This window comes from Panthera tigris, chromosome B3 (genome assembly GCF_018350195.1).
Source record: "Panthera tigris isolate Pti1 chromosome B3, P.tigris_Pti1_mat1.1, whole genome shotgun sequence".
Lineage (NCBI taxonomy): Eukaryota > Metazoa > Chordata > Mammalia > Carnivora > Felidae > Panthera > Panthera tigris.
Genome location: NC_056665.1, coordinates 60,215,658 through 60,234,668, shown reverse-complemented (window position 1 = coordinate 60,234,668; position 19,011 = coordinate 60,215,658). Strand labels below are relative to the sequence as shown.

At 37.7% G+C, this 19,011-nt stretch overlaps 1 protein-coding gene across 7 annotated transcripts in view; it reads right to left on the bottom strand.

Annotated features, from left to right (window-relative positions):
• The window catches only part of TTBK2 (tau tubulin kinase 2), a 167,905-nt gene that overhangs the window by 42,286 nt on the left and 106,608 nt on the right, over positions 1 to 19,011 (bottom strand). For all 7 annotated transcript variants that reach the window (XM_042989059.1, XM_007081723.3, XM_042989058.1 and 4 more), the window contains 4 exons: positions 18,375 to 18,440; positions 14,069 to 14,161; positions 13,331 to 13,456; positions 2,289 to 2,446 (listed from right to left, as the gene is read on the bottom strand). In XM_042989059.1, the coding sequence (XP_042844993.1) occupies positions 2,289 to 2,446; positions 13,331 to 13,456; positions 14,069 to 14,161; positions 18,375 to 18,440 (443 nt within the window). The remainder of the gene's footprint in view (positions 1 to 2,288; positions 2,447 to 13,330; positions 13,457 to 14,068; positions 14,162 to 18,374; positions 18,441 to 19,011) is intronic.

The window sequence follows — 19,011 nt, the reverse complement described above, 5'->3', positions numbered from 1 at the left end:
TCTCTCCAGTGTGTATGGCTCTCCCCAGCACAAGGATCCTGCCACGTCTCAGCATCTTCAGCACCTGTTTCCTGCAGCACAAAGAGGTCAGCAACCAACAGCTTCCCTGAGAAATAGCAGTTTTATGGCTCAGTGTCTCTGGTGAGACACACCAGCAAATAGTTTTCTCTGACACCCCAGAGAACAGATTTCCATCAAGTTCCAGAGGGCAGATTTTCAGCAAATTCTACCAGGCATCAGAGTGACTTCCTGGCCATCCAGTGAGCAATCCAACAAGGTCAGGAGCTCAGCCCTGGAGTCAGAGCTGGTGGAGCTCTTCCTTGGATGCTTCATCTTAGCCTTAACAGTAGGAGCTACACTTTGTATTTGCTAGCACTGTATTTCTATTTCTTACTAGTCTATGCCACATTGTTCCAATTTTGTATTATAGGTAATGACTCCTTGTATCATCCTTCTCTGTTCAAATTACTATGTAGTTTCTCTCTGCTGATTGGACCCTTCACCACTCAACTGATAAAAGGCACTTCTCCTTTCTGTTTTGTCTCTTTTCTTCTTTCTTTCTTTCTTTCTTTCTTCCCTCCCTCACTCCCCCTTTCTTCCTTCCTTCCTTCTTCTCTTTCTTTCTTCCTTCCTTCCTTTTTCCCTCCCTCCCTCCCACTCTTCTTTCTTTTTTTTCTTTTCTTTTCTTCTTTCTTTCTTTCTTTCTTTCTTTCTTTCTTTCTTTCTTTCTTTCTTTCAGAAGCTATGTATTTTGAATCATAGTTTGTTTGTTTGTTTTTTACCTCCTGGTAGTTCATGACCTGATCTACCTAGACACTTTCTAATAATTTCATTTGTAAGACAGGTTCAGTTTTTCTGATGTTGGTTTAAGACCAACCTTAAGTCCCATTGCTAATTTTCCTCCTCCCCCCAGTTTTTAGTGATCTGCCTTTATAAAGCCTGGGGGGCAGGGTTGAGTGAAGTAGGAACATAAGAGAGTTGGTGGTTTTTTGTTTCTCTCTACTTATTTTGGAGTTTAGGGTAGGCATCCTTTGTCTTCAAATTATGTTAAGGACATGGTTTTTGTGTAGTTTTATTTTTTCTTTCTTGTTATTATGTCTTATTTTAGGAGGAAACATTGAGAGATGGGAACTTAAACTGTCTTCACTGACTTCAGCTACCATGAAGCCCTATCACCTGGATTTTTGCAAGTTTGAGACTTATCTACTTCTAACAACAATCAAAGGAGGAGGACAAAGGCACTAAAACAAGAATCAAAATTTCTAGACAGGTTCCAGCTCTGTTGCTAATATTTACCTACAGTTGGATGATTGATTCACTCAATGTTAGGATTATTTCCTCTATTGTAAAAGGGAGTGGCTGGACTAGGGCAGTGGGTTCTAAACTCAGAGAAGCAAGAGAAACATTCTGTGCCTTGGACATTTTGATTCGGTAAGTCTGGGGTGGCTCCAACAAATGGGTACTTTAAGCAAACATCTGTGATGATTCTAATGTAGATAGTCAGGGTGCCCCACTTAAGAACTCTCAGACTAGCTAATCAAAGATATCATCTCCAGTTATGTAAGCCCATGTAAGCTCTTCTGATTCAATAAGCTCTGCTGATCCCATCTTTCAATATAAAATCAAAAACAATGGATTAGTTTATCACAATTAGCTCCATTTATATGATGATTTTTCCCTACTTACTTTTTTCATTGTTAACTAAATAGTTTAAAGCAACCAGAGCAGGTAAAAATGGGTCAGGAAAAAAAAAAAGGACAACCTTGCCCCCCAATTTTAAAAATAACAAACAAAACCAACTGTATTTAATGCATGTAAGGGAGAAAACAAACAAAACCAAGATGATGGCAATACACCATAACCTGTTCCTAAAACACTTTGTAAATTAAATCACCTTCTTAGAGCAACAAGCACATGTTTTGTTCACACTAAACTTAAGCATAGTATAGTTAGGTATAATTGTGGTTCATTCTTTCCAGGCTCCTATATATTCTTTAGAACTAAAATCAAACAATTCCTTCTCATTGTGAGGAATACCCATTGTAAATCTGACAATAAGCCATACCAGCTCAAAGCTCCCATTTCACAGTATGACCTATAAACACTTTCTAAGAAAAGTAAATCTGAACAGACATATGTAAGAGCAATATGAATTCAAGGAAATCCATAGGCTTTCTCATATGTCTTAGCATTTTGTCATCTGAAGGAACCTGGATGAAATAAAAGACATTTCTGCTAACACAGTGCACGCAAGAAAGCCACTGGTAAATAATCTGTTTAGGACATACCCAATTGCTGCAGGGGTCAAACGGGTGTGCAGTTGAGGGGTGGCAGAAGTAGTGGTGGTTGTTAGGGAACCATCAGTTCCAGTCTTCTCCCAGTCAAAAGGATCACTCTCAATTACTCCAAAGGTCTTGATGCTGTTGTCAAACACGGATGTCAGAAGCTAAACCATAAAGAAAAACACTAGAGTAAGGTAACAATAAACATCATTGCTTTATTCCTTGAGAAAGCTGCCAGACTCACAATTGGTTTTGTAGTAGGATTTAAAAAAATAAAACAAAACAAAACAAAGAACAATCGTACAAATGGGGGAATTTGAATAAGGACTATATGTTGATGATGATATTGAATTAATACTGATTTTTCTCAGTTGGGTTACCAGTTTACAGTTATGCAGGAGAATGTCTTTGTTTTTAGAAGATACATAATGAAGTGTCTTATCTAAAACCTACTTTCAGATGGTTTGGCAAAAGAATATTTGTGTTGTATGTATATACATGTGTATTCAGTTTCAATCATCAAGGTGATCATTTTTTTTGTCAAACACACATTTTTATATGGTTTGATGTAAGTGAAGAGTGTTAACAGTTGGTATATCTAGGTATACAGAAGTTGATTGTACTTCCTTACAATTTTTGGGGGGGGGGCTGAAAAATTATTCAGCTGTATGTGGGTGCATATGCACAAATCATCATAAAGAAATCTGCCTCTTTATTTGGTTTATATTATATATTTCAATTTTTTGTCTTCATTTGTTCAAGATCTTATTTTTCTTTCTTTTTAATTTTTTTTAGTAGGCTCCACACCAAACGTGGAGCTCATGGTGGGGTTTGAAATCACCACCCTGAGTTCAAGACCTGACCTGAGATCAAGAGTTGGATGCTTACCTGACTGAACCACCCAGGTGCCCCAAGATTTTATTGTTAAGTAATCTCTAAACCTAACATGGGGCTCAAACTCACAACCCCAAGATGAAGAGTTGCATGCTCTACTGACTGAGCTAGCTAGGCACCCCTCATTTTTTTGTCTTTAAATTCTAAAACTCTGATGTGACGTGGATAAAGATCTCACAAAGATCATCCTTTATGAGAGTTTGAGGATTGGGATACTGAAAGTTTCAGGGAGGAATAGGGTATATAGATACAAATTTGACAGTCAGCATATAGATATGAAAAGGTATTATTTAAAGTCACTGAACTGGATGATATCATCTAAGGAGAGTAGGAAGCAAGAGGTCAAAGGGCAAAGGCCTAGGGCACTCCAACATTTGGTTGGAAAGAAGACTCAGCAAAGGAAACCAAGAAGGAGTGGTCAATGAGATAGGAGAATCAAGTGTGTGCTGTTTTTGATGCCCAGTGAAGAAAACATCTCAACAAGGTGACCAAATGCTATCAATGGTATATTTATAGCTATTTCTGATTATTTGGTTTCTTTCTTTCACCCAAACTGTAAGCTCCAAGAGGTTGGTGCATGTCTGATCATCACAGTATCTAACACAATACTTTATATATAACAGCAGTGTTGTGATTTATAAGTTGTAAGTTTGGTCAATCACATGACCAGAATATACTTCTTATGTATATTTGGTCTTTGTCCATAGTTCCCGGCACACAGCTCCCAAAACCTTGAAATTTCCTGAAAGAAAAGAGCAATAGGAGCATCTTTTGATATAATAATATTTGATCTATAGTCCTCAGTTCATGAAATCACTTTAGAGCCATAAACATGAAATGACTATCTTGTTATTCGTAACAAGCCCCTTCCCACCACAACTGGGTTTTTGTTAATGAGGTAACTTTTGGAAAGCTCCTCTGGATAAGGGCTGCCAACAATGTGATTAGAGACTTGTAACTTTCAGTCCCATCCCCTGGCCTCCAGGAAACAAGAGAGGGGCTAGAAGATGAATCAATCAACAATGGTAAATGATTTAATCAATCATGCCTATATAATAAAAACTAAAAAGGATGTGGTTTGGAGAGCTCTTGGGTTGGTAAACATAATGGAGGTGCCGAGAGAGTGGTGCCCGCAGAGAGGGCATGGAGGCTCCACACCTTTTCCCCATAGCTTGCCCTATGCATCTCTTCCATCTGGCTCTTTCAAAGTTAAATCCTTTGTAACAAACCAGTAATCTAGTGAGAAAACTGGTTTCCCAAGGCCTGTGAGCCACTCTAACAAATTAACCAGGCCCAAGGAAGGGGTTGTGGGAACCTTTGGTTTATAGTCATAGGTCAGTCAGAAGTACAGGTGACAACCAGGAGTTGCGAATGGCATCTGAAGTGGAGGGCGGTTTCTGGGACTGAGTCCTTAACCTGTGGAATCTGATGCCATCTATCTCTGGGTAGATAGTGTCAAAAGTGAGTTGAATTGTAGGACACCCAGCTGGTGCCAGAGAACTACCAGGCTGAGGGGGTGGGGGTGGGGTAGGGAGAGAAACCCATGTTGGAATTACGAGTCCAGAACCTTTAAATAGTTACTCTCAAAACATTTCAAGAACAAGTATTTGTGATAATATTAACTAAAAGATTCATATAATGCTACCCTTCATTTAAATCCCAAAGAAAAAATAATACATGTAGAAAAGGAAACTAAATAGATAAAAGGAACTGGAAACGGCATGGCTATAAGACCTCAGAAATTTGATTTTGGTCATATTTTTGTTGACTTAAGTTACCTATGTTATAGCTCAGACTTCCCCAAAGTGTCAGAGTTAGAGGGCTACAGAAAACCCAGAAGGAAGATGGATTGAGACCCAGCATATGGGAACAGAAGTGGCATACCTTGGACTACTCTCTTGACTTTGGAAATAGAGGTTCTCACAGAGTGAGCTGCATGCCTCCTGAAAATGGAGTCCCTGTCCCTGAGGCAGTACCCGCCTTGCTGTGTGAGCACTCAGACGGCCACTGCCACACTGCTACAGCCCGTACCGGGCTGCCAAGGAACGATCCTAAGCAGTTTTTATGCCAGATGTCCTTTTATCATGGAATTATTTTCTTACATTTATCAGAGTATAAACGTATGCAGCATATGCCTTTGGGCCTCAGATAAAAAAGTCTGTTACTAAGATGGTGACACCAGAGACCCAGCAGCAGAAGGCAGAAGGATGGAAGGTACAGCACAGAACAAATAGACCTTCCCTGGCCCTCTAATTTATGGGAGGTTCCCCCTTGTTATTCTCCAGCTCAATCTCTTATTTTTTGCTTCCTAACAGCCCATCTAGGCCTTCTGAAAAATTTAACTCCAATGTCATCAGACTCAGGGGAATCTTAAAACAGCAAGAGGCAAGCCTGCTGCATTCTGATGCAACCTCTGCTTAAACAGTCCCATTCCTAAACCTGGGAAGTAGATTAACAAGATTAGTAAGAAATGTGGTCAGCTTTGGATTTCCTATCCTATACTCTGATTTTAGCAATGCTGTGGCACTGTATGGACTGGCTGACATATACATTTTAGTTTTAGGTTCACCAACAGTGTGGATATTTATGGGTTTTATTGGTCTTCTCAACTTGCTAAACAATGCTTCACATCACTGGAACACTCTAATAAAAATACTTTTGTGGTCTTTTGTCAGGATCACATGATTCCATTAATTACTGACAAGAATTTCTAATAATTCTTCATATAACTCTGTAGTTCTTTCACTGCATTTTTATCAACCAGTCATGTTAGTATTTGTTTTACAGTGGCTGCTGTGTTTGTGGCCACCTCTCCAAAGAAGTCAAGATGGTAAAAAACAGGGCTTTTTGGAATGAGTCAGAAATTGGGTTCAGACACCACTTCCAGTACCACTACTGGAAACCACCAGTTTTCCCAGGCAACAGGTCTAAAGTAAGTCTCCATAAAATGGGGATAATAACCCTACCCATGTATTGCTATGGCATTGTTAGGTGTCATTACCATGACAATAATGTGCAGAGGCACCAAGAGTTTTTATTTTTTAATTTTTTATTTTATTTTTTTTTTGAGAGAGAGAGTGAGTGAGTGGCGGGGAGGGGCAGAGGGAGATACAGAGAATCTTAAGCAGGCTCCATGCTCAGTGCAGAGCCTGATGTGGGGCTTGATCCCACAACCCTGGAATCATGACCTGAGCCAAAATCAAGAGTCGGACACTCAACTGACTGAGACACCCAGGCGCCCCCCACCCCAAGGGTTCTTCTTTATCCAATCTGATGCTATGTTAGTTTCCCATTAACTAGTAACTGTGTCACCTACACGTGGAGTCTTGTGGTGGAAGGTTAAGATTTTCCTATTTACTATTTATTTTCCTATTTCCTATTTACTCCTCAGAGATATTTTCCTTTCTCAAAATATTTTAAAAAGGATTATTTAAATTACATGGTGGTCACAATAGGGTTGAGTGTTTTTAATCATTATGTACATTTTTGAAAATGTTGGCCCAGCATTTTTTCTTTAATCTGAAATAATTAAAGATTAATAGTAAATTACAATAATAGTACAGAGAAATCCCCTTCACCCAGTGTGCTCCAATAATAACACCTTAAATAGCTAGAGTACAATATCCAAACCGGGAAAATTACATGGGTACAATCCACAGAGCTTATCAAATTTCACATTTTACATGCACTCACATGTGTGTGTGTATTTGTACATGTATAAAACTATAGAATTTTATCATCTGAAGAGATTCATATCCCAGCATCTTTTTCTTAGAGTTGCTATCCTCTTTCAGAATTTAATTTATCCTCTTTCAGATATTCGGGGGCACCTGGGTGGCTCAGTTGGTTGAGCATCAGACTCTTGCTCTCGGCTTAGGTCATGATCTCACAGTTGTGAGAAAGAGCTCCCATGTGAGCTTTGGGCTGGGCATGGAGTCTGCTTGGGAGTCTGTCTGTTTCTCTTCTCTTCTCTCTCTCTCTCTCTCTCTCTCTCTCTCTCTCCCCCTCCCACCCTCCCTCCCCCTATGCCCTTCCCCTGCTCATGCTTTCTCTCTCTCAAAAAAAACCCCATAATATTCATAATATGATCTCTGTTTCAATCATGGCTATAATTCTGATAGCTTCACTTAGTTTAGTTTAACAGATAGAAAACAGCATTTATAGATTTCCTTAGTAGGTGATTGTGGGCAAACTAAGATTAAATTGAATTTTCCTAACATTTGCTGAAAACTTAGGTGCCAGGCACAGTGTGAGGATAGTGCAAGACAAAAAAAGAAGACATGGTTGTACCTCCAGGACTTAAAGCCAGCTGGGAAGATACACTTATACATAAATACTAAGCACTGATAAACTTGGACGTAGTTTCCCAAAACACCATAACTCTTTCCAAAAGCAAATGCCAGCCATTATTCTAAGACATGCATAAAAGATTCCTGGTTAAGAGCAAAACAACTCTTCTCTCTAGGTCTGGACTAGATGGCTACTAGATGAGGTGTTGGCTATGTGCAACTTGTTAATATGGAAATGTTTTCTTGCAAGAAATTCTGACTTTTAAGGGCTTACAAAGCAGAGACATTCAAAGTGAACATGGCTTTAGTAAAACAGCATCATTTAACACTCTGATTATAAAATATATTCACTCCAGTCTTGGCTCAGAACATATAAGACATAATGTTTTTTGACCTTTGATGTAGCTAGGGAAGCAGTCATGCTAAATACTGGGTTTTTTTTTGTTTTTGTTTTTTTGTTTTTTGGTTTTTTTTTTGCTTGTTGATAGAAGATTTCGTTATTGTTTTTAACCACAATGGTTGTCCAATGAGGAATTTAAAATTTTGAAAGAACAGTAATTAAACTCATATTCCTGAACAGATACCAAACTGTAAAATTAACCATATGGACAGCATTAGTTCACAAAGTGTTCAGATTCAAAGCAGAGTAACTTTTCTCAAAATGAAGTCCATAGGAGGACTCTGTGAGGGAAGCAAGAGACAGAAGATGCAGTCAGACCTTTTTGGAACCTGATGTCACATTGATACTAGTCATGAGAACATACCAGGCACACCAAAATCTTTTCCCCAATTATCTTTCTCCTTTCCACCTGTCCTCTGCTCCCACTCACTGCTTATGAGAGATCAGAGAGCAAGAAAGAACCAAAAGAAAATATTTTGCCTGCTCTCTCTCTTCCAAAAGTAGTAAAATTATTATATTTTGTTTTGTTATTAGATGACAAAGACACAGAGAAGCCCCTAGGAGAATGTCCAAATGAAAAACATGAGAATAAGAATATGTTAATTTAAAGTAATTATAAACAGGGGTGCCTTGCTGGCTCAGCTGGTTCAGCAACCAACTTCAGTTCAGGTCATGATCTCATGGTCTGTAGGTTTAAGCCCCATATCGGGCTCTGTGCTGGCAGCTTGGGGCCTGGAGCCTGCTTCGGAATCTGTCTCTCTCTCTTTCTCTCTCTCTCTCTCTGCCTTTCCCCCACTTGTACTCTGTCTCTCTCTCAAAAAATAAACATTAAAACAAATTTAAAAATTAAATAAAATAATTATAAATCTAACTTTCAAACTTAAGCTAGTGAATACAATAGTTTTCTTTAGATTATAGACATAACTAAGTGCTGAATGTGATCAAAATTATTTTGCTTGCTCAACTTTTATACTCCCATGCGAACTCTATCAATAAAAAATTATTAGCACCCAAGATGAGAAAGTTGGAACATTTTCCAGCTCCTCCTGAATCTAGTATTACAGGTAGAATTTTATTACAAGTAATATGAATTCTGTGCATTTCAGAAATACATATAAAATGTAACTATAAGAATATATTCCAAAGTGACTTGCATACAATGGATTTTCTCCATTTGTTACACAATTTATAGTTATTAATGCAAAAAGCCACACAGGAAAGAAGGTGACAAGTTGACCCACTTAACGTCTCTAAGTACTCAAGGCTATATATTGCCTCTCTGTTTTATATCTTGTTTATATGTTATACAAAAGCTGCCATTTCACACAGAAATAGCTACCACATACAAATAAGTTCACTATGCTGTTCAGAGTCTTTCAACCGGGCAACACTGATGAATGTAAAATTTTCATTAACAGTAAAGTCTATGTATTGTCCTTTGTATATGAAAATGATAAACTGATACACCATTTTTATAGTTACACCTCAGAGATATTGCAGATTGGGTTCCAGACCACCAGAATAAAGCAAATATCACAATCAAGCAAATCAAGTGAATTTTTTGGCTTCCCAGGGCATATGAAAGTTATTTCTACTGTACTATATACTATTAAGTGTACAATAGTATTATATCTAAAAAGAAAACAATGTACATGCCTTAATTAAAAATATTTATTGGAGGGTGCCTGGATAGCTCAGTCAGTTGAGCATCTGACTCTTGATTTTGGCTCAGGTCATGATACCATGGTTGTGGGAATGAGCCCCATGTTGGGATCCATGCTGAATGTGGAGCCTGCTTAAAATTCTCTCTCCCTCTGCCCCTTTCCCCTGCTTGTGCATGTGCTCTCTCTAAAATAAAGAATAAAATAAAATAAATTTAAAAATTTTTTTAAAAACAAAAATATTTCTAGAAGATGCTAACTATCATCTGAGCTCTCAGCAAGTGAATCTTTTTGGTGGTAGAGGGTCTTGCCTTGATGTTGATAGCTGTTGACTACTCAGGGTGGTGGCTGCTGAACGTGGAGGTAGCTATAGCAATTTCTTTTTAAAAAAAATTTTTTTTTTAATGTTTATTTATTTTTGAGACAGAGAAAGACAGAGCATGAACAGGGGAGGGTCAGAGAGAGGGAGACACAGAATCTGAAACAGGCTCCAGGCTCTGAGCTGTCAGCACAGAGCCCGACGCGGGGCTCGAACTCACAGACCGAGAAATCATGACCTGAGCCGAAGTCGGACGCTTAACCGACTGAGCCACCCAGGCGCCCCTATAGCAATTTGTTACAATAAGACAACAATGCAGTTTGCCACACTGATTGACTATTCCTTTTACAAGTGATTTCTCTGTTCCATGTGATACCTTTTTTTAATGTTTATTATTTATTTTTGAGAGAGAGAGCGAGCGAGCACGTGTGTGCACAAGTGGGGAAGGGGCAGAAAAAGAGAGGGAGACAGAATCTGAAGCAGGCTCCAGGCTCTGAGCTGTCAGCACAGAGCCTGATATGGGGCTCAAACTCACAAACTATGAGATCATGACCTGAGCCTAAATCGGATGCTTAACCAACTGAGCTACTCAGGACTTCTTTCAAAACTGGAGTCCATCCTCTCAAACCCTGCCACAGCTTCATCAACCAAGTTTATGGAATATTCTAAATTCTTTGTTTTCATTTCAACAATCTTCACAGCATTCTTCACCAGAAGTAGCTTCCATCTTAAGAAACCACTTTTCTTTGCTCATCCATAAGAAGTCACTCATCTATTACAGTTTTATCATGAGATTGCAGCCATTCAGTCATGTTTTCAGGCTCCATGTGTAATGCTAGTTCTCCTACTATTTCCATCACATCTCCAGTTACTTCCTCTACTGAAAGTCTTAAACCCTTCAAAGTCATCGATGAGGGTTGGAATCAACTTCTTCCAGACTCCTGTTCATGGTAACATTTTGACCTCTTCCCATGAATCATCAGTATTATTCATGGCATCCAGAATGGTAAATCCTTTCCAGAAAGTTTTCAATTTAGTTTGTCCAGATACATCAGAGGAATCATCATCTATAGCAGCTATCGCCTTATAAGACATATTTCTTAAACATTAAGACTTGAAAATTGAAATGACTTCTTGATTCACGGGCTGCACAATGGATACTGTATTAGCAAGCATGAAAACATTAATCTCATTGTACATCTCCAACAGAGATCTTGGGTGACCATGTCCATTGTCCATGAGCAGTCATATTTTGAAAGGAATCTTTTTTTCTGAGTGGTAGATCCTAATAGGGGGCTTAAAATATTCAGTAAACCATGTTTTAAACAGATATGCTGTCATCTGGGCATTGCTATTCCATTTACAGAATACAGGCAGAGTAGACTTAGCATTCTTTAAGAGCCCTTAGATATTCAGAATGGTAAATGAGCACTACTTTCAACTTCAAATAACCGGCTTCAGTACTTCTTCTTTTTTATTTGATTTGATTTTTTTAGAGGAGAGAGCACGAGGGAGCACAAGTGGGGGAGAGGGGCGGAAGGGGGTAAGGGAGAGGGAGGGAGGGAGAAGGGGAGAGAGAGAGAGAGAGAGAGAGAGAGAGAGAGAGAGAGAGAGAGAGAATGAATCTTAAGCAGGCTTCATGGAGCCTGACACGGGACTTGATCCCACAACCTTGGGATCATGACTTGAGCCAAAATCAAGAGTCAGATGCTTGCTCAGCTGACTGAGCTACCTAGGCGCCCCTGCAAAAACTTCCAACAAGAGAGTCAACCTGCCCTTTGAACCTCTGAAGCTAGACATTGACTTTTCTTCTCTAGCTATGAAAACCCTAAATGGCTCTTCTTCCAATAGAAAGCTGTTCCTTCTACATTGAAAATCTGTTGTTTAGTGTAGTAGCCACCTTCAGAAGCTAGATCTTCTGGATAACTTGCTGCAGCTTCTATATCAGCACTTGCTTCACCTTGTACTTTTATGTCATGATGAGGGCTTCTTTCCTTAAGCCTCATGAACCAAACTCTGCTAGCTTCAAACTCTTCTTTGGAAACTTCCTCACCTCTCTCAGCCTTCACAGAATTGAAAAGAGTTAGGGCCTTGCTCTGGATTAGGCATTGGCTTAAGGGAACGCTATGGCTGGCTTGATCTTCTTTTCAGACCACTAAATCTTTCTCCATATCAGTAATAAGGCTGTTTTGCTTTCTAATCAGTCATGTGTTCACTGGAGTAGCATTTCTAATTTCCTTCAAGAACTTTTCCTTTGCAATCACTACTTGGCTAACTGTTCAGCACAAAAGGTCTGGCTTTCAGCCTATCTTGGCTTTTGACATACCTTCCCCACTAAGCTGGGTCATTTCCAACTTCTGATTTAAAGTGAGAGATGTGCAACTCTTCCTTTCACCTGAACACTGACAGGCCATCATAGGGTTACTAGTTGACCTAATTTCAATATTGTTGTGTCTCAGGGGATAGGGAAGCTCAAGCAGAAGGAGAGACAGGGAATGGCTGGTCGGTGGAGCAGTCAGAACACACATAACATTTATGGATTAAGTTTACTATGTTACATGGGTATGTTTCATGGTACCCCAAGACAATTACAGTTGTAACATCAAAGATCACTGATTACAGATCACTATATAACAATAACGAAAAAGTACGCAATATCTCACAATTATCAAAATGTGACACAGAGACACAAAATAAGTAAATGCTGTTGGAAATTGGTGCTGATGGACTTGCTCAATGCAGGGTTGCCACAAACCTTCAATTTGTAAAAAATGCAATATCTGCAAAGTGCAATAAAGCAAAGTGGAATGAAATGACATATGCCTGGTTTAATCTATGGGTGGCTTCATTTATGTCTTCAGTGGTAGTGATTATCTTGCATTAAGCTATATTAAGTTCTCCCTGAGAGCAAAAGAATCTTCTGAAATACAGTTGGTTGGGGCCAGGGGTGCAATTTGTGGTAAACTTAGTCAATCCTTATAAGGCCTTATTAATGGAAACCCTAAGGAAATGATTCACTGACCACAGATAAAATGGAGCCAATAATCTTCACCAACTGTTGTTCCCTAGCATATTAACATACGATATTATAGCCCTAAGCCCTCAACAGATACATTACCTAGCTGGACACTTCCTTCTGGTCAACAAATTAGTTATAGGATTTACATAATTTCAACTATCAGCAGTTCTATATACCAGATGAATCACAGCAGGAACAGTAAAATCTATTCAACCATACACAAATCTAAAACTCTAATGAAGTATGTTCTTCCAGATGGGAACACACACAAACACACACACACACACACACACACACACACACACAGTCCTCATCAGTCAGTCACCACATTTCTCAGGATGTATTAAAATAATATCATTCTAGGACCTTCCATACTCATATACAATACCCTCAAAGCTACAGTAAGTGAAGACAAAGACTAAATGAGAGAGAAGGATTAGCCCACAGAACTCCCAAAGATGATTACCTGGTAGTCTGGTTTTGTAAAATAATCCAAAGAAGAGATGTGGTCCAAAAAGATGCTGAATTCTGGAGGGAGATGTTTCAACATAAGCCTGTGGTCATACCTCTCCTTAATAGAGCCTACTTGCTCCTGGGAAGTAAAGAGAACAGGAACTAAAGTCAATTTCTCTTGGCAGCTACACATTAACAGCCTCTCAGTAATAGTCTCAAGGGTATGTACTAGAGAATGAGATAGTGGGTAATTAAGTATAAAGCAAGAATTGAACTCTTACTAATAGCTTAATGCACAATGCCTTAGGGGGAGAGGGGAGGATAATCAAAAGGGTAACAGAGTTCTGCATCAGTGAATTGACAGTTCGCCAAAAAAGAGTTATCTAGAGTTAAAGAGTTAAATCTAGTCTACTTTTCTTTACCAACACATTTGTTCACAGTTTTCAAATCAAACAATATAATGTAACAATTAAAATTTAAAAACTTACTTGACTTATAAAAATGAATACGGGAGAAGTAGTGAAAAGAGGGAAAGCTAGAAATCAAATCAGAAGTGATGATTTAATAGATACTCAAAGGAGTATCTATTCTCAATGTACACAGAAAAAAAATCCTAACATTAGATCTTTAATAACAGCTTAATTTTAATTTTTATATGTAAGTATGTTCTCATCAATTATGCCTACCCAGGAGAAATTTTTATTCCTTCCCCTACTAAAACTGTTATTTCCATTTCCGGTTTCAAAATTACCTTGTCCTTTATTTTTCTCCAAGGCAGCTGACCAACCACAAACTCCACCAACATGTAGAATAAGGACCAAAGGTCATCATGTCTTCCCATTTCCTTCATAAGCCAAAGAGAATTCAGTCACAATACATTACCACTCCTTGTGAGTATATTACATTGTCTAAGGCCTAACCATTGTGTTTCATCTTATGAGGCTTAAAAATTTTAACGTATTTCCCATAAAATCTTCTGGTAAATATATCTACACAGCTATGTAACAATCTGCATAATAGAAATAGATATAATGAAATACTTTTTGGTATAAAGAACACCCCAAAACCCAGATATGCTGGAAATATAATTAACAGCTCGTTAATTAATAAATCAGTTCATTAAGAAGGGAAGGTGAAGGGCAAATTAGCATTTAGTGGGTATGGGGTTTCAGTGTTGCAAAATGAAAAAGTTCTAGAACTTTATTGCACACTAATGTGAATATACTTAACACTGCTGAATTATCCCTTAAAAATGGTTAATACGCTACACTGGTGAGCATAGCATAACACAGAGTTGTTGAATCACTATATTGTACACCTGAAACTAATGTAACATTGTGTGTCACCTATACTCAAATTAAAAAAATGGTTAACATGGTAAATTTAATGTGATATGTTCTTTACCATAATAATAATTAAAAAAAAGAATTAAAGCAAATTCTAGGAGCCAAAATTAAAAGAAAGCTGGAAATAAGAAAAGCAAGCTGATGCTGAAACTTTGCCTTTGGGAACATCTGTTACAGGTTTTATCAACCAGGGTTTTAACAATCAGGAAGGGAACAGGTATAAAAGTACTGATACTACACAAGACGGAAGCTATAACTGAGACACTTTCCCCTAGGCCCTCACCATATAGCTCCGACCCTCAAAGGGCTATCTTTAGTTCAATATTTGGTACGTACATTTTACAGCAATAACTTTTTTTTTCTGTAAAATTTAACCACTATCAAAGGGATAAAGTTAGTGGTTAAAAAAAACTACCCTGAAAATTTGTTACCATAGTCCTGCCCCTCACTCAGATTTGGGGTTTAAATTTATACCACATGTGTGGTCTGGGAAACCAAGTCCAGAAATTAACTGTTTTCTGGGTAATCCCACCCTGTGGTAATGACAGATGAAAATGAAAATCCTGTCAACATTAAAGAACCCATAAATTCAGGCTTCACAAAAGTCCTATAAAGTCCCATAAAATATAAGCTCATTATTCACAAGCACAAAATACATTAGAAAGCAGGCTATCATAAGCTAATGACAAGATAAATTACAGAGCAGAATTAGATATCCAAGAATTTCAGATATGGAATTATAGGATACAGAATATGAAATAAGAATGTTTAGGGGGCCTGGGTGGCTCAGTTGGTTAAGTGTCCAATTTCAGTTCAGGTCATGATTTCACAGTTTGTGAGTTCGAGCCGTGTGTCGGGCTCTGTGCTGACAGCTCAGAGTCTGGTGCCTGCTTCGGATTCTGTGTCTCCCTCTCTGTCTGTCTCATGCTCTGTCTCTGTCTCTCAAAAATAAATAAACGTTAAAAAAAAATTTTTTTAAGAATTTTTAGAATGTTTAAGCTTAAAAAAAAAAGGGAATAAATGTCATCAGGAAGGAACCATATCCTACCCCAAAAAATAAAAAGACCTATTAGATTTGAAAAAAGACCAAAAAGAATATCTAGAAATTAAAAACTCAAGGGAAAGGTTAAAAAGCTAATCAAAATCAGCAGAAAAAAAAATTAATGAACTGGAAGACAGATCTGAAGAAAGTATTTAGAAATGCAACCCAGAGGCACAAATAGTTAGATCTGAGAGTGAACCTAAAAGACATGGAGGGCAAAACAAGAAGATCTAACAAATATATCAATTTGAGATATGAAAAACGAGGGTACAGAAAGAAAGAGAAAGAGGCAATATTTAAAGAAGAAATGTCTGAGGTTCTTCCAAAATCGATGAAAGACATGAATGCTCAGATTTAGGAAGCACAACAAATCTCAAACAGAATAATAATTATTTTTAATGTTTGTTTATTTTTGAGAGAGCGCAAGCCAGGGGTGGGCAGAGGTGGGGGTGGGGGGCAGAGGATCCCAAGCAGGCTCTGCGCTGAGAGCAGCAAGCCCAATGTGAGGCTTGAACTCATGAACTGCAAGATTATGATCTGAGTTTAAGTCAGATGCTCAACTGAGATACCCACGCACCCTGCAAACAGAATAATTATAAAGAAATCCACATACAGGCACAAAAGAACATATCTGTAGAAAAGCAAAGAGAAGATATCCAAAATAGTCAAAGAAAAATGACAAACTAAATACAAAATAACAAAAATTAAATGGACAAAGATCTTCTCAATAGAAACCACAGAATCAGAAGACAGTAAAATAATTTCTTCAAATTAATGAGATACTACAAATATTAATAATGGATTGAAATGTAGAACAATGTAGTGAACAGAGTTCATGTATTTTGAAAAGTTGTATATTGTCTGAGAATTATTCATGTTAAAAGTTTAAGATCAAGGTACCAAAAAAAAAAAAAAAAAAGAAATGGAGTGCATTATGCTTAGAAATTATCAAGATCACAGAAAAGGGAAGAAAGAAGTATATTAGAATTATCTGAGCAGTCTTTTAAAATTAGACCAGCATCTCTGAAAGTTCCACTAGTTGCACTCCTGTATCACCACATAAACTAACAACCACTGTGAAGCTCTGTAAAGGATTCTACATCTCAGGTGTCTTGGGAGCAGAAAAAAAGGTTAAGAACTGCTGATATATATAATCAAATTCCTTTACCAAGGTCAGATGAAAAACAAGTAATATGCAGGTTAACAGAGTTAACTGTTAGAGCACTCTATACTAGAAAAGCTTTTTAAAAGAAATTTGTACAAATTAAAAAAAGTAAAAATATATAATCTCTTTCTACTAGCTTCTTTGGAAATGCATATGTAGTTATAATGATCTCTGGAAATGTTTATGCTTATCTCAGAAAGACTGTCTTATCTCAAAGATTCTAATGTTGACCAAATTTTTACACAGAATTAATTAGAAAGCCTAGTAATTCTAAAGGATTTTAAGAATATATCTTTTCAAGGCAGAATAGTTGACCAGATGCCATATTAATACAACACTGAATCAAACCAAATGAGCTGACAGCCTTGGCAGGGTGCTACATTATGCACTGATAAAAATACTTTTCCTATTTTCAGTTTATAATCATATTATAAGAAACCAAATTAAATTAACTAGAGCACAGCATATAAGACCACAGCATACTCTTCTTACTATAGTTAGCATTAGTCAAATTTTCAATAAGGCAACTCTGGCTTCACAGAACAAGAATAAAGTAATAAAAGGTCAAGAAAAGATTTTTTTTTAATGTTAATTTATTTTTGAGACAGAGAGAGACAGAGCAAGAGTGGGGGAGGGGCAGAGAGAGAGGGAGACATAGAATCTGAAGCAGGCTCCAGGCTCTGAGCTGTCAGCATAGAGCTCGACATGGGGCTTGACCTCATGAACTGTGAAATCATGACCTGAGTCGAAGTCAGACGCTTAACCGACTGAGCCACCCAGGCGCCCCAAAAGATTTCTCTTTTATCAAGGAATCACTTGTTAAATGCCTCAGCTTCATCCAGACAAGTTCAAGGATTCAGATTCCATAAAATAAACACCTTTCCCACTCATAATTAAGATTCAGAAAAAGAAAAAAAAAATCAAAAGAACAAAAGGAGCAAAGTAAAAAAGAGACTTTAAAATTTTAATCTAAAAGGTATAATTTACTAAGATGCAAATTTTAAAGTTATCTCTGTTTGAGAGATCTTCATGAAAAGAAAAGGTTTAATGGAGAGGGGATATCACCGATTAAACGCGTACTGCAGGTACAATGCTGACTCCTATATTTCATTAGGTATTGAGAGTATGATATTCCCAAATAACTTCTTAAGATTAGAACACAGATAATTTATTTCTTCAAAATTCTATATTCAACCTGTTAACACTTACTTATACCTAATTAAGGACATAAGATTCCCTACACACACACACACACACACACACACACACACACACACACACACACACACAGAGCTATTATCTTTTCCAACAAATCCAATTTTATTTTTATGTAGCTGCGAGCATCTACTATCTACTCTACACACCACCATACATTAGTATTACTAACACATTACCCTTTGCTTCCAAGTACCTTCCACACTTGTGTACTCTAATATAAAAAAGTCAATCTGATTCAAGCCATCAGCATGCTTATGCAGACATGACTCTAAGTTCATATACCTACCCTGTTTCGGTGAGCATTTATTGACGCATAACGAACTGTCCCTCGAAAGCCTGCCACAGCTCGAGGCTACAACAAAATGAAGTAAAGAATAATAAAATGAGCTTCAAATAACAAAAGACTCACACACTTGAGCACATGAAGTAGATGGGAGAAACGCGCATTACTGTCACAATAAAATACTACTTAAATTTCTAATTTTTTATTTTGAAATTACAGAAAATTAGAGAATATCTCTAAATCATGTTAAAAACTAACATTTTAGTGATCAGTGAGCCCATTTTTTTTCTACCTACATTTTAAAATACAGTAGCTTTTATGATAAATAAATTCTGTACATTAGAAAACACTTGGGGCGCCTGGGTGGCTCAGTAGGTTAAGTGTCTGGCTCTTGATTCTGGCACAGGTCAGAATCTCATGGTTCATGAGATTAAGCCCCAAATCAGACTCTGCTGACAGTGCAGAGCCTGCATGGGATTTTCTCTCCCCCTGTCTATCTGCCCTTTCCCTGCCTGTGCTCTCTCACTCTCTCTTCCCCCCTCCTCAAAATAAATAAACATTTTTTAAAAACAAAAAAGAAAGAACACTAAATGCCTTCACATATCCAGAATCATGCTAAGCTGGTTACATTTAAGTACAG